This window comes from Musca domestica, unplaced genomic scaffold (assembly GCF_030504385.1).
Source record: "Musca domestica strain aabys unplaced genomic scaffold, Musca_domestica.polishedcontigs.V.1.1 27, whole genome shotgun sequence".
Lineage (NCBI taxonomy): Eukaryota > Metazoa > Arthropoda > Insecta > Diptera > Muscidae > Musca > Musca domestica.
In genome coordinates, this window is record NW_026712286.1 from 9,236,048 (window position 1) to 9,251,486 (window position 15,439).

General features: G+C 30.1%; 2 protein-coding genes across 2 annotated transcripts in view; both read right to left on the minus strand.

The window, feature by feature from the left end:
* Positions 1-15,439, minus strand: part of LOC101889232 (lysophospholipid acyltransferase 5) — a 451,325-nt gene that overhangs the window by 345,519 nt on the left and 90,367 nt on the right. The gene's annotated exons all lie outside the window — the stretch shown is intronic.
* The window catches only part of LOC109611893 (uncharacterized), a 349,779-nt gene continuing 339,526 nt past the window's right edge, over positions 5,187-15,439 (minus strand). Inside the window, exon 3 of the mRNA XM_059124225.1 lies at positions 5,187-10,896. Coding sequence (XP_058980208.1) covers positions 8,819-10,896 — 2,078 coding nt within the window. The 3' untranslated portion in view covers positions 5,187-8,818. The remainder of the gene's footprint in view (positions 10,897-15,439) is intronic.

Genomic DNA, 15,439 nt, shown 5'->3' on the forward strand with positions numbered 1-15,439 from the left:
TGATACAACTCCCAACCCTGGTATTTTCGACACACTTTGAATTAAATAATAAAAATCGAACGGGTTTTCCCCAAGCTGACGGTCTCTTAAGACGTCTGAGAAATGGAATGATTATTCATTTTCCGATACAACTCCCAACTCTGGTATTTTTGCGACATTTTGAAAGAAAATAGAAATCATTTTTTTCCTGAAAAAAAGTTTGTCTACCCGAATGGGTATCTGTAAATCTCTTAAGACTTTTGAGAAAAAAGGAGGACTGTTAATTTTAAGATGCAACTCCCAGCCCTGGTATTTTTTGAATAATTAAAAAACAAAAAAAAAAAAAACAAATTTAAGCATTTTTTGTCCTAACCTGAAAGTCTCTTAAGACCTCTTAAAAGGGAAAGATTATTAAGTTTTTGATACAACTCCCAACCCTGATAATTTTTTTTCAATATTTTGAAAGAAAATAGAAATGAAATTTTTTTCCTAAAAAGGTTTGTACATGGGTCGAATGGACCCATGTCTCCAAAGACGTCTGACAAAATGTAGAACTCCCAGCCCTGGTATTTTTTGTAAAACTTCGAAATAAATAAAACAAAATCAAGGGTATTTTTTCCTAACCAGAAAGTTCGTTAAGACATCTGAGAAACGGGAAGATAATTAATGTTGTAGATAAAACTCCCAACCCTGGATTTTTTCCGCAATATTTTGAAAGAGAATAGAAATGAAAGTTTTTCCTAAAAAATTGTTGTTTACTCTGAATGCATCTGAATGCCTCTAAAGACGTCTTAGAAGATGGAGGAGATTAATTTTTAGATGAAACTCCCAACCCTGGTATTTTTGGAAAATTAAAAAAAAAGAAAACTTAAGCGCATTTTTCAGTAACCTGAAAGTATGTGAAGACATCTGAAAAAATTAAGGAATTTTATTTTTTCAATAAAACTCCCAACCCTGGTATTTAATACATAATTTCTAGATAAACAGTAAAAATCCAAGTCCATTTTCATCCAAAGTGACCGTCTCTAAAGGCTCCTGAGAAAAAGGAAGGACTATTGATTTTTAGATACAACTCCCATCCCTGGTATTTTTCGCAAAACTTAGAAAATAAATAAATTCAAGGGAATTTTCGCTAACCTGAAAGACTTTGAAGACGGCTAAGAAAGGGAAGGATTAGTGATTTGTAGGTGCAACTCCCAACCCCGACATTTTTCGCAATGGGCAGTTGCAACTTTTCTTATCTTCCAATTTTTTTTTGGAACCCAAAGGAAAAGTAAATTCAAAAAAATCTAAGAAAAGAAAAAATGCGAGATAAAATTAAAGAAGAAAACGGAGAAAGATGAAGCAAAAATACAAAGTAAAATGAAATAAAAAGAAAAAATTACCCCCACAATTTTAAGTCTCATTTTCAACATCGAGTTAGTCCGTCAGAATAGGGGTTTTCCCTTATGAAAATTTCAAGGGAGAAGGGGGTATTCATAGGTAACCTTCAATCTAGCCCATCGGGACTTTACCTATGAAAACCTCAAACTTGTGACCAGAAATTAATTAGTCCCCTCCAACGACATATTTTTATCCTTATCTCGATCCATCGAACATTGTCATGTTTAATTTTTTTATTATTATTTTTTTTTCTCCAAAACCTACGTCACGAATTCCAAATGCAGTATTTTTTTCAAATTAACATTTTGTGTAGCCAATAATGTTAGATATTCGATAATGGCAGCGATATGATCAGGTGTTCGTTAATCTTATCATTCGACAAGCTTTGACAACATTTTTTTTTTATTACAAATAATGCCGAGAAAATAGAAATCAATGCCAGTTTTTATGACTTAACGTTCATTGGGGGAAAATTAATTTTTTAGAGGACAAAAGAAATAGAATAATTACTATGGAAGAACCATGGTACAATTAAATCAAGGTAATGTCATTTTAAATAATAATAATATCCAGCTCTGCAGTAATTTACCTTTTCAAATTGAATTTCATTGAAAAATGGTTCCCATCCATGATCCTCCTGATCCCTGACCTCCTATAAGTGTTTTTTTTTATATAAGTAACCTTATTTAACTTCTAATGACATTCTATGCTTGCTCCACAGAGATTGTTTTTAAACGCCTAAAAGTAGGCAACACTTTTTGATTTAACTGCTTTTAAAGGACGCCAAGTCTTTTATTTTTAAAGTCTTTTATTGTTTTACTCACCATCTTGTATTTAAACAAATAAAAAAACATTTTTTTTAATTTTTATTTATTTAACTATAGCAATATTCATTTTATTTTTATTTTATTTAAAAAGAATGTACAAATTATATTTAAGAGAGATAATAAAAAAATATAATACAAAAAATAATATTTACATAAAATACATAAATTGAGAGTTTCAAATTACAATACTACAATTTGGGATATAATAAAAACTTTATTTTGATATATTTTGATTGTTTTTTTTTGTAAAACGAAACATTTTTGTGAGAAAAAAACTGCATTTTAATATAGTTTAAGGTTATGTAAACTAAAAAAAAATGTATTTTTTTTAAACAAAAAATTTTTTTGAGAGAAGAAAATATAGGAAAAATGTTTGGCAAAGATCGGTGAAAATAAAAAAAAATAGGAAAACATATTTTTATATATTTAAGAGATATTTTTTTTAATAAAAAAAATTAATTTAAAAAAAAATCATTAAGTGATTCAAAATGTTGTTACTATTTTTGTTGCTGGCAATAATTTGTTAAAAAAATACTTTTTTGAAAATAAGAAAAAAATATTTCTTTTTATAATTTTACTTTAAAAATAAATACATTTTTCGAATTTGTTTTGCAAAAAAATTGTAAAATATATTTAAAAAAATAATATTGTTTAAAACATACTTGTTTTGTGAAAAAAATATTTGAAATTATTTTTAATATTTTTAATGGAAAACCCTAAATTTTGTTTACAAAACCGGTCTTTTTAAATGATTTAAAATTTGTAAATATCTTTATTGGTGGCAAAGAATTGTTAAAAATCTTGCTAGGTTTTAAACATATGTCTACTTTTTTCATATTAACATTTTTTTCCGGATTTTTTAACGTATATTTAAAAAAATAATATTGTTTATAATATAACATTTGTCCTCCACAAGAAAAATAATAAATTTAAACAAATACTTTTTTGTTGGCAATAATTTGATAAAATATACTTTTTTGAAAAAAAAAAAAAAAAAATTTAATATTTTCAGTTCAAAAATAAATATTTTTTGGTACTTGTTTTGAAATTTTACATAAATATATTTAAAAAAATAATATTGTTGAAAACACATATTTTTTTTTGAAAAAAAAAAAATGAAATTTTTGTATTTAAGTAATATTTTAAATGGAAAAATCCTAAATTTTGTTGTCGTTAAATTATTTAAAATTTGTAGTTATTATTGTTGGTGGCAAATAATTGTTAAAAAAAAACTTTTTGGAATTTTTATTAAAATATTTTAAATTTTTTAATATTTAAAAAAATAATTTTTTTTCGGATTTGTTTGGGAAAAATTATAAAGTATTTTTTTAATTATTATTTTTTTTCCAAAAAATAAAAAAAAATTAAATTTAAATAAAAATATTTTTTAATGGAAAAAACATTATTATTATTATTCTTTTTTGGAAAAAATATATGTTTGTGAAAAATATATATATTTTTTATATTAAAATTTTTAATGTTAATTAATAATTTTATTATAAATTATAATTTTTAATGGAAAAGTGTAAAATTTGTTAATAAATAATGGCCTTTAAATGATTTCAAATTTGTAACTATTGTTTTAATAAATATAAATAAAAATTTCGGAAAATATTTTTTTTTTGGAAAAAATTTTAAATATTTAAAATATAATTTCTTTTTGTGTTTTTTTTGAAAAAATAAATATTTATGGTTTTCAACAAACAAAAAATATTTTTTCAATGTTTTTAAAAACTAATTAAAGAAAAATAACTGTAATTACGTTACTTTAAAAAAATGAAAATATTTTTTTTTAATAAATTATACAAAACCATTTTTGAAAAAAAAAAAATAACATTTTTTGGAATATTTTTTGAAAATTTATGTAAATTAATTTTTTGTTAATTTTAGAAAAGCTTTTTTGGTTCTAAAAAAGTTAAAATTAATTCAAAAAACATTTAATGCAAAATATAATAAAATTAGAATTGAGAAAACCAAATATTATTTTTGGAATATTTTTTGAAAACTGATTTTTATCATTTTTTTAATTTAAATCATTTGATTTAAAAAAAAAATTTGAAAAAAATTTAAAGTTTTGAATTTTTGTCTAAAATAATTTTTTGTTAATTTAAAAAGCTTTTTTTGTTTTTTAAAATGTTAAAATTAATTCAACAAATATTCAATACAAAATATAATAAAATTCGATTTTAGAAAACCAAACATTTTTTTTTTGGAATATTTTTTCAAAACTGATTTTTGTGATTTTTTTTAATAAAAAAAAATGGTTATGAAAACAGATTTTCCATATTTAGGAAAGCTTTAATATATTTTTAAAATCTTTGAGGAAAACAATATTTTTTTTTGTTTGTGAAAACCATATTTATTTCTTTAATTATAAAAGCAATATTATTTTTTTAAATATATTTTTTTAAACTATTATTCTTAATTAATATTTTTTTCTATAAAAAAAATTGTTCATATCTGGAATTTCGAAAAGTTAAAAAAAAAATTTGCATTGAAATTTTGTCGTTGTGTATCGTATTGAGAAACTTAATACCAATTGTCTATCGAATTAACGATATTTTGAAAGTTTCGTTTTCTTTTTGTGTTTGAAGGAGAAAAATAAATTAAAATTTCTAATTTTTATAAATAATGTTATTTTTTTTGTCATTTAAAAATAAATTATTGAATTTTCTTAGTGGTAAAAATTCAATAAATATTTTTTCGTTTTTGTTTTGTTTTATAAAATATATAAATATTGTTGTGAATATATATATGTTTTTTTTTGAATGTATATCTTAAAATAATACCGAAAAAATGTGGTTATGTGTGCGTGAAAGGTGTTACAGTGGTGGTTGTTTGTTTTTGTTGTAAAAATATATTGAATTTTTGTTTTTCGTATGGAATTTTGAGTATGCAGAAAATAAGTGTGCATATAACTTAAATTTAAATGTTTTTTTATGTATTTCTAAATATTTTATATTATTTATAAATAAATGGTTTTTATTAAAATATTTATTTTGTTAAAAATAATTTAAAATGTACAAATATATGTTTAAAATTAAAGGCTAATTAGAGAAAATTATAAAACTATGTATGTGGCTCTCTATGACAAATGACTGAGTTGTATTTCCAAGAGAAGCGAGAGAGAGAATTTTTTAAGGGAGAAATTTCAAGTAAGAGATGTTCTCTATATGTAGTGTGTTGTCTCTCACCTCAAAGGCAACCCCTTCCATTTTCCTCACAGAGAACCCCACCTTAAATGTTCTGTAAAAAATTTGTGTTTTTTTTGGTTAAATAATTATTTTTATAAAAAAATTATCACATTTTTAATGCTAAATATATTAAATTTAAACAATTTTCCTTTGAGAATTTTGGAAATGGAATATGGTTTAGAAAATTGTTAACCAAAATTGAATTTGTGCTTTAGGGGAAAAAAATTTGGTAATTGGGTCATCAAATATCCATCCCTGCTTGATTTCGAAATAAAAAATATTTATTCATTTAAATAAATACTGTCTGTGTTTTTTTTAAATTTATTTTTGTTTGTATTTTTTTTTGTAAACGACTTTAGTTTTTTTTAACGACTCCCCCATGAAATATGTTTGCCATTTCCTCCAATTGTTTATTATTTTTTTTATAAGCTTCAACACTTTTGTTTTCCATGTCAACATTTAAAGTTTTTGTTTTTGCTGCTGCTGTTGTTTTTGTTCTGACGATTTTTTTTTTGTTATTTTGCAGAGCAAATCATTATCTTCATTTAAATATATTAATGGTTTTTTAATGTATTGCAAATAAGGCCAAACAATTAATTAATGAGGGTACTGTCTGTTTTTATAACAAAATAATAATACGCCTACAAAAAAACATATACAATATTAAACAATTCATTTCCGTATTGAAAAAAATCCAATTTTAATTTAATTATAAATATAGAAAAATTAAAAAAAAAAAAAAATACAAAATCATTAAAAAATAATTAAATAAATTAAAATACATGAAAAATAAATACAAATTTTTAAAAATAAAAATTAAAACAAAAATAACTTAAAAAAAAAACTCTAAAAAATAATTTTTATTTGTTCTAAATAAATAAAAGAAGATAGTGATATAAAATCAGCTTTTAAATTGGGGTAAAGGAGGAAATAAAGGGAGAGAGAGAGAGAGCGAGAGGAAAAGAGTCACAGAACAGAGAGAATGCTTAAAATCCCCATTAAAAATATATTTTATCAAAAAAACTTTTAAAGAACAGTTTCAAAATCGACCAAAACGAGGTGAAAAACCATGTAATTCTCCCTATTTTTTTTCTAACCGATTCATTTTTCTCATGAACCGGTTCTTATTTAACTAAAAATGGTTTAGTAACGAGGAAAATGGTTCGTATTTTTCTTGTAACCTTTTATTTGTACCAGAACCGGTTGCTATTCAACTAAAACCGGTTAATTTCTACTATGAACCGGTTTCGATTCAACTACAAATGATTCAGAAATGAAGAAAATGCTTTTTATTTTTCTTGTAACCTTTTATTTTTACTAGAACCGGTTCCTATTCAACTAAAACCGGTTCATTATTCTCATGAACCGGTTCCTATTAACCTAAAAAGATTCAGAAATGAAGAAAATGCTTTGTATTTTTCTTGTAACCTTTTATTTTTACTAGAACCGGTTCCTATTCACTTAAAACCGGTTCATTATTCTCATGAAGCGGTTCCTATTCACCTAAAAATGGTTCAAAAATGGAGAAAATGCTATGTATATTTCTTGTAACCTTTTATTTTTACTAGAACCGGTTCCTATTCAACTAAAACCGGTTCATTTCTCCCATGATCCGGTTCCTATTCAACTAAAAATTATTCTGAAATGAAAAAAATCTTTGTATTTTTCTTGTAACCTTTTATTTTTACTAGAACCGGTTCATATTTCCCATGAACCGGTTCGAATTTGACCCAAACCGGTTCAGAAATAAAGAAAAACCAGTCTTATTAGCTTCCTTACGGGATTTTCTTCCAAAAACTTACTAAGTGACCTATATTTGCCGCCAAATGGGATTGTTTGCACTAGAACCGGTTTGAATTGGGGTTATACCAATTTGAAATGAAGGAAAAATTGTAAATATTTCACTGAAAGCCGGTTGAACCGGTTCCCTTTCGACTAAAAATGGTTCAGAAATGAAGAAAATGCTTTGTATTTTTCGTGTAACATCTTATTGTTACTAGAACCGGTTCATATTTTCCATGAACCGGTTCGAATTCGATTCAAACCGGTTCACACATAAAGAAAATCCAATCCTATTAGCTTCTTAATGAGTTTCCTTCCAAAAACATTTATTAAGTGACCTGTATTTGCCCCTAAATGGGATTGTTTGCTCTGGAACCGGTTCTTATTTTTCATGAAATGGCTCTCATTGGGGTTTATACCAATTCGAAATGCAGAAAAAAAGATTAAATTTTTTACTGAAACATTTTTATTTTTGCTGGAACCGGTGCACATGTGCATTGAACCGGAACCGGTTCTCATTGGAGTCAAATGGGAACCGGTTCTCATTGGAGTCAAATCGATTTGAAATGAAGAAAAATGCTAATTTTTGAGATTAAAAAGTGTATTTTATGAAGAACCGGTTCAAATTCCCCATTAACCGGTTCAAGTCAGATTCAAACCGGTTCAGAAATTTTGAAATTATTTGCTCCCTAAGAATCTATCTTTACGAAAACGTTCAAACATAAAGTAAGCGGTTCATATTTTCTAAATAGGGATTATTTGAACTAGAACCGGTTCTTATTTACCATGAACCGGTTCCGAATGGAAGTCAACCTGGTTCGAAATAAAGGAAAAAGAATAAATATCTGGCAGAAAAATGAATTTTTGCTGGAACCGGTTCACGTGACCTATGAACCGGTTCAGATTACAGCCAAACCGGTTGAAAAATAAAGAAAATTTAAAAGTATTTGCTTCTTGAGAGTTTCCATTCCGATAATGGTTCGAATTTTCCCTTTAAATTCGGTTATTTGACTTTAAACCGGTTCTTATTTCCCTAGAACCGGTTCATATTGAAGTCAAATCGATTTGGATTTGGAAGAAAAATGCTAAATATTTGAAAATAATTTGTACTGGACAAATACTGGAGCGAAAACAAATTGCTATTCCATTTCGAGTCGGTTTTTTTTTTGTCATAAACCGGTTCGTGCAAGACCTAATCTGAGTTTTTAAAATAAAATAAAGTTATTGAAAACTCGGAAGCGGTTCAAACAGCCCTCTTTTACATAAAACGATTAATAAACAAAGACGAAGGGATCATATTGGTTCTGAACCGGCTCGCACTCTATCGAAACCGGTTCTGCATTTATAATTGTCATTTTCAGGGAATTTTTAATGGTCGCTTTAGTCGGTTACTCATGGTTTTTTTTGAAATGTTATTTTTCAAAAAATTATAAAAAATATTTCTCTCCTTTCTCTACCTCTTTTTCTCAAAAGTCAATTCTGCTCACTCTCTCTCCTCTCCCACTTAATGGGAAACATTGCCCTATATCTGCGTCCACGTCTATAAATCTCTAAACCTAAATATTCATCTCTTTTTCCAATCACCTCTGATTTTGTTTCCCGCCCTTAATCTTTGTTGTTTTTTTGGAACTTTTCGAAAAAAATATGATTACCCTACACTGTCATCATGGTGTGGGTGGAATTTTGACTGAGACTTGTCTCAGAATACGGAATGGCGGAATACATCTTCTTGCGATTTTTGGTATGGCGTATTATCAGGAACAGGGCTATGAAGAGCAGGACTCCAATGAATATTGCAATCATGATGACATAGTGGATCCCATCGAATCTGGAACGCCTTTGATGTTGGGTACTTTGACTGCCATAGTTGTTGGTTTCTTCGAAGAGTAGATTTTTCTGATGTGGCAAGGGCTCTAATAGTTCGGGTCCCGTTGTGGTTGAAGGGTTGGCTGTCGAGGCCGATGAGTGTTCGATTTCAGATGAGGAGGAGGAGGAGGTGAATTCGGGTGGCGTATATGGTGAGCTGGTGGTGAATGGAGAGTTTGTGCTGGGTGGGGTGTGGGGAGTATTGATGTTGTTTTTGAGGGTTGTTGTTGTCTTAGGTACATTGCCAGAGATCTTTTCAGTTGTGGAGTAGGTTTCGCTGGAGTCAAGGTGTTTTTCTACATCTTTTTTCGTAGTGGTTTCTCTGAAGGTTTGCTGGGTTGTGGAGTCCTGGGAGTGTATGGCTATATTTTCTGCAAAGGTATCTTCTGTTGTGGAAGTGTGCGCCTTACTGGTCCTGTCTAGTGTTGTTAATTCTATACCAGCCACCGAAGAGCTTGTGGAATCTTCCAGAGGGATTTGAGAGCTACTCTCGGCAAGTGTAGAGGTCTCTGCTACGAATATGGAACTGGACCGATCTGCCGTGGAGTAGGTAAGAACTTCCGATGTGGTTTCAGGTTCCAATGTTGAAGACCAATTGTGGTTGTTGTCTGTGCTAGATAATGCCTCCTCTGTGACAGTTGAAGACTCCACTTCTCGGGATATGGTTGAGGTTGTCACCATTTCCGAAGTAGTTGCCAGATTTTCCTTCCGTGGAGTGGTTGGATTTTCCATGGTGGTGTCTGGAACCGAGACAGAGGAATCAGCAACGCCCTTCATGGTACTGGAGGAAATGTTTTCAGTGGTGCTGGACATTTCTTCCTGGGTAGAGGTGGAGCTTAGGTTCTCCTCCATCTTTTCAGTGGTGGAAATCTTGATCAATGGAGTTTCAGAGGATTCCTCAGTAACCGGTTCTGTAGAGGACATTATTTTCTCGGTAGAGGTCTCGCTGGCTGGAGATTTATTCAATTCAGGTACTGTAGAGGACATGACTTTTTCGGTCGAGGTCGCTGATGTGGTCACATCTTTTAACTCGGGCTCCATTGAGGATCTTACTCGTTCGGTAGATGTCGCCATTGTTGTGTTAGGCGTTTTCTGGGTGGTCATTTCCCTGGTTACCTCCTCTGGCATGGCAGCAATTTCCGTTACATTTTCTTCTGCCTTCTCCTTCACAATCTCCTCCTCCGGTTCGGGACACCGCGGACAACACTCATCCTCATCATGAATGGGATTGTCACACTCCCCCTCCAAACTCTTACAGATCGGTGTGGTGCAACTCTTCTCACCCTGATCACAGCTACAGCTGACACAGCTACCCTCCATCCAGGCCTCACCATTGGCCATCACCTGCTGATAGTAGTCGGAGAAGCAGCTTTGTATTGTCTCCTCCTGGGGGCAGTGATCTTCACACATTTCATTTTCACCAAAGCAGGAACACTTCAGGCATTTGCTCTTCCAAAAGCTCTGTTTCACGCCAAAGGCACAGGTGATCTTGGGGATGCATTTGTAGACGGGACAGCAACTGCCCGGAACACCCTGACCCTTTTGCACCTCTATGGCCACCTCATCATCAGAGCAATCGGGAAAATCATTGCATTCATTGCAGACACAGCCACAACAATGTTCCAGAGCGGATTGTTGTTGTTGTTGTGGTGAGACCTCACGTTTGCTCAGATAGTGTGGCACTGTGTGATGTATATGCTCTGGGGGTATCAGCTCCTCAAACTGTCCCAGCTCCTCAACATATGTCGAATCGTCCAGATCTTCTTCATTTTCTCCGTCCTCCTCCTCCAGGGCTGTGGCATTGTAGCTGTCTTGGGGGCAGGAGCTGGGACATTGTATGGCTTTACAATTCACATCGTCATTTTCTGGAAGAGAGGAAAAAAGAGATTTTTAAAAAATTATTTTTTTAAAGGTCTATCAAAGGTGTGGATTTTTTAAATAAATTTTTTCAAGGCCTACCAAAGGCGTGGATTTTTTAAATAAATTTTTTCAAGGCCTACCAAAGGCGTGGATTTTTTAAATAAATTTTTTCAAGGCCTACCAAAGGCGTGGATTTTTTAAATAAATTTTTTCAAGGCCTATACTAGGCGTGGATTTTTTAAATAAATTTTTTCAAGGCCTATACTAGGCGTGGATTTTTTAAATAAATTTTTTCAAGGCCTATACTAGGCGTGGATTTTTTAAATAAATTTTTTCAAGGCCTATACTAGGCGTGGATTTTTTAAATAAATTTTTTCAAGGCCTATACTAGGCGTGGATTTTTTAAATAAATTTTTTCAAGGCCTATACTAGGGGTGGATTTTTTAAATAAATTTTTTCAAGGCCTATACTAGGCGTGGATTTTTTAAATAAATTTTTTCAAGGCCTATACTAGGCGTGGATTTGTTAAATAACTTTTTTCAAGGCCTACCAAAGGCGTGGATTTTTTAAATAAATTTTTTCAAGGCCTATACTAGGCGTGGATTTTTTAAATAAATTTTTTCAAGGCCTATACTAGGCGTGGATTTTTTAAATAAATTTTTTCAAGGCCTACCAAAGGCGTGGATTTTTTAAATAAATTTTTTCAAGGCCTACCAAAGGCGTGGATTTTTTAAATAAATTTTTTCAAGGCCTACCAAAGGCGTGGATTTTTTAAATAAATTTTTTCAAGGCCTACCAAAGGCGTGGATTTTTTAAATAAATTTTTTCAAGGCCTACCAAAGGCGTGGATTTTTTAAATAAATTTTTTCAAGGCCTACCAAAGGCGTGGATTTTTTAAATAAATTTTTTCAAGGCCTACCAAAGGCGTGGATTTTTTAAATAAATTTTTTCAAGGCCTACCAAAGGCGTGGATTTTTTAAATAAATTTTTTCAAGGCCTACCAAAGGCGTGGATTTTTTAAATAAATTTTTTCAAGGCCTACCAAAGGCGTGGATTTTTTAAATAAATTTTTTCAAGGCCTACCAAAGGCGTGGATTTTTTAAATAAATTTTTTCAAGGCCTACCAAAGGCGTGGATTTTTTAAATAAATTTTTTCAAGGCCTACCAAAGGCGTGGATTTTTTAAATAAATTTTTTCAAGGCCTACCAAAGGCGTGGATTTTTTAAATAAATTTTTTCAAGGCCTACCAAAGGCGTGGATTTTTTAAATAAATTTTTTCAAGGCCTATACTAGGCGTGGATTTTTTAAATAAATTTTTTCAAGGCCTATACTAGGCGTGGATTTTTTAAATAAATTTTTTCAAGGCCTATACTAGGCGTGGATTTTTTAAATAAATTTTTTCAAGGCCTATACTAGGCGTGGATTTTTTAAATAAATTTTTTCAAGGCCTATACTAGGGGTGGATTTTTTAAATAAATTTTTTCAAGGCCTATACTAGGCGTGGATTTTTTAAATAAATTTTTTCAAGGCCTATACTAGGCGTGGATTTGTTAAATAACTTTTTTCAAGGCCTACCAAAGGCGTGGATTTTTTAAATAAATTTTTTCAAGGCCTATACTAGGCGTGGATTTTTTAAATAAATTTTTTCAAGGCCTATACTAGGCGTGGATTTTTTAAATAAATTTTTTCAAGGCCTACCAAAGGCGTGGATTTTTTAAATAAATTTTTTCAAGGCCTACCAAAGGCGTGGATTTTTTAAATAAATTTTTTCAAGGCCTACCAAAGGCGTGGATTTTTTAAATAAATTTTTTCAAGGCCTATACTAGGCGTGGATTTTTTAAATAAATTTTTTCAAGGCCTACCAAAGGCGTGGATTTTTTAAATAAATTTTTTCAAGGCCTACCAAAGGCGTGGATTTTTTAAATAAATTTTTTCAAGGCCTACCAAAGGCGTGGATTTTTTAAATAAATTTTTTCAAGGCCTACCAAAGGCGTGGATTTTTTAAATAAATTTTTTCAAGGCCTACCAAAGGCGTGGATTTTTTAAATAAATTTTTTCAAGGCCTACCAAAGGCGTGGATTTTTTAAATAAATTTTTTCAAGGCCTACCAAAGGCGTGGATTTTTTAAATAAATTTTTTCAAGGCCTACCAAAGGCGTGGATTTTTTAAATAAATTTTTTCAAGGCCTATACTAGGCGTGGATTTTTTAAATAAATTTTTTCAAGGCCTATACTAGGCGTGGATTTTTTAAATAAATTTTTTCAAGGCCTATACTAGGCGTGGATTTTTTAAATAAATTTTTTCAAGGCCTATACTAGGCGTGGATTTTTTAAATAAATTTTTTCAAGGCCTATACTAGGGGTGGATTTTTTAAATAAATTTTTTCAAGGCCTATACTAGGCTTGGATTTTTTAAATAAATTTTTTCAAGGCCTATACTAGGCGTGGATTTGTTAAATAACTTTTTTCAAGGCCTACCAAAGGCGTGGATTTTTTAAATAAATTTTTTCAAGGCCTATACTAGGCGTGGATTTTTTAAATAAATTTTTTCAAGGCCTATACTAGGCGTGGATTTTTTAAATAAATTTTTTCAAGGCCTACCAAAGGCGTGGATTTTTTAAATAAATTTTTTCAAGGCCTACCAAAGGCGTGGATTTTTTAAATAAATTTTTTCAAGGCCTACCAAAGGCGTGGATTTTTTAAATAAATTTTTTCAAGGCCTACCAAAGGCGTGGATTTTTTAAATAAATTTTTTCAAGGCCTACCAAAGGCGTGGATTTTTTAAATAAATTTTTTCAAGGCCTACCAAAGGCGTGGATTTTTTAAATAAATTTTTTCAAGGCCTACCAAAGGCGTGGATTTTTTAAATAAATTTTTTCAAGGCCTACCAAAGGCGTGGATTTTTTAAATAAATTTTTTCAAGGCCTACCAAAGGCGTGGATTTTTTAAATAAATTTTTTCAAGGCCTACCAAAGGCGTGGATTTTTTAAATAAATTTTTTCAAGGCCTACCAAAGGCGTGGATTTTTTAAATAAATTTTTTCAAGGCCTACCAAAGGCGTGGATTTTTTAAATAAATTTTTTCAAGGCCTACCAAAGGCGTGGATTTTTTAAATAAATTTTTTCAAGGCCTACCAAAGGCGTGGATTTTTTAAATAAATTTTTTCAAGGCCTACCAAAGGCGTGGATTTTTTAAATAAATTTTTTCAAGGCCTACCAAAGGCGTGGATTTGTTAAATAATTTTTTTCAAGGCCTACCAAAGGCGTGGATTTGTTAAATAAATTTTTTCAAGGCCTACCAAAGGCGTGGATTTGTTAAATACATTTTTTCAAGGCCTACCAAAGGCGTGGATTGATAAATAAATTTTTTCAAGGCCTATACTAGGCGTGGATTTTTTAAATAATTTTTTTTCAAGGCCTATACTAGGCGTGGAAAGATAAATAAATTTTTTCAAGGCCTATACTAGGCGTGGATTTTTTAAATAATTTTTTTTCAAGGCCTATACTAGGCGTGGAAAGATAAATAAATTTTTTCAAGGCCTATACTAGGCGTGGATTTTTTAAATAATTTTTTTTCAAGGCCTATACTAGGCGTGGAAAGATAAATAAATTTTTTCAAGGCCTATACTAGGCGTGGATTTTTTAAATAATTTTTTTTCAAGGCCTATACTAGGCGTGGAAAGATAAATAAATTTTTTCAAGGCCTATACTAGGCGTGGATTTTTTAAATAATTTTTTTTCAAGGCCTATACTAGGCGTGGAAAGATAAATAAATTTTTTCAAGGCCTATACTAGGCGTGGAAAGATAAATAAATTTTTTCAAGGCCTATACTAGGCGTGGATTTTTTAAATAAATTTTTTTCAAGGCCTATACTAGGCGTGGATTTTTTAAATAAATTTTTTCAAGGCCTACCAAAGGCGTGCATTTTTTAAATAAATTTTTTCAAGGCCTATACTAGGCGTGGCATTTTTAAATACATTTTTGTCAAGGCCTACCAAAGGCGTGCATTTTTTAAATAAATTTTTTCAAGGCCTATACTAGGCGTGGCATTTTTAAATACATTTTTGTCAAGGCCTACCAAAGGCGTGGATTTTTTAAATAAATTTTTTCAAGGCCTGTACTAGGCGTGGATTTTTTAAATAAATTTTTTCAAGGCCTATACTGGGCGTGGATTTTTTAAATAAATTTTTTCAAGGCCTACCAAAGGCGTGGATTTTTTAAATAATTTTTTTCAAGGCCTATACTGGGCGTGGATTTTTTAAATAAATTTTTTCAAGGCCTACCAAAGGCGTGGATTTTTTAAATAAATTTTTTCAAGGCCTACCAAAGGCGTGGATTTTTTAAATAAATTTTTTCAAGGCCTATACTGGGCGTGGATTTTTTAAATAAATTTTTTCAAGGCCTATACTAGGTGTGGATTTTTTAAATAAATTTTTTCAAGACCTATACTAGGCGTGGATTTTTTAAATAAATTTTTTCAAGACCTATACTAGGTGTGGATTTTTTAAATAAATTTTTTCAAGACCTATACTAGGTGTGGATTTTTTAA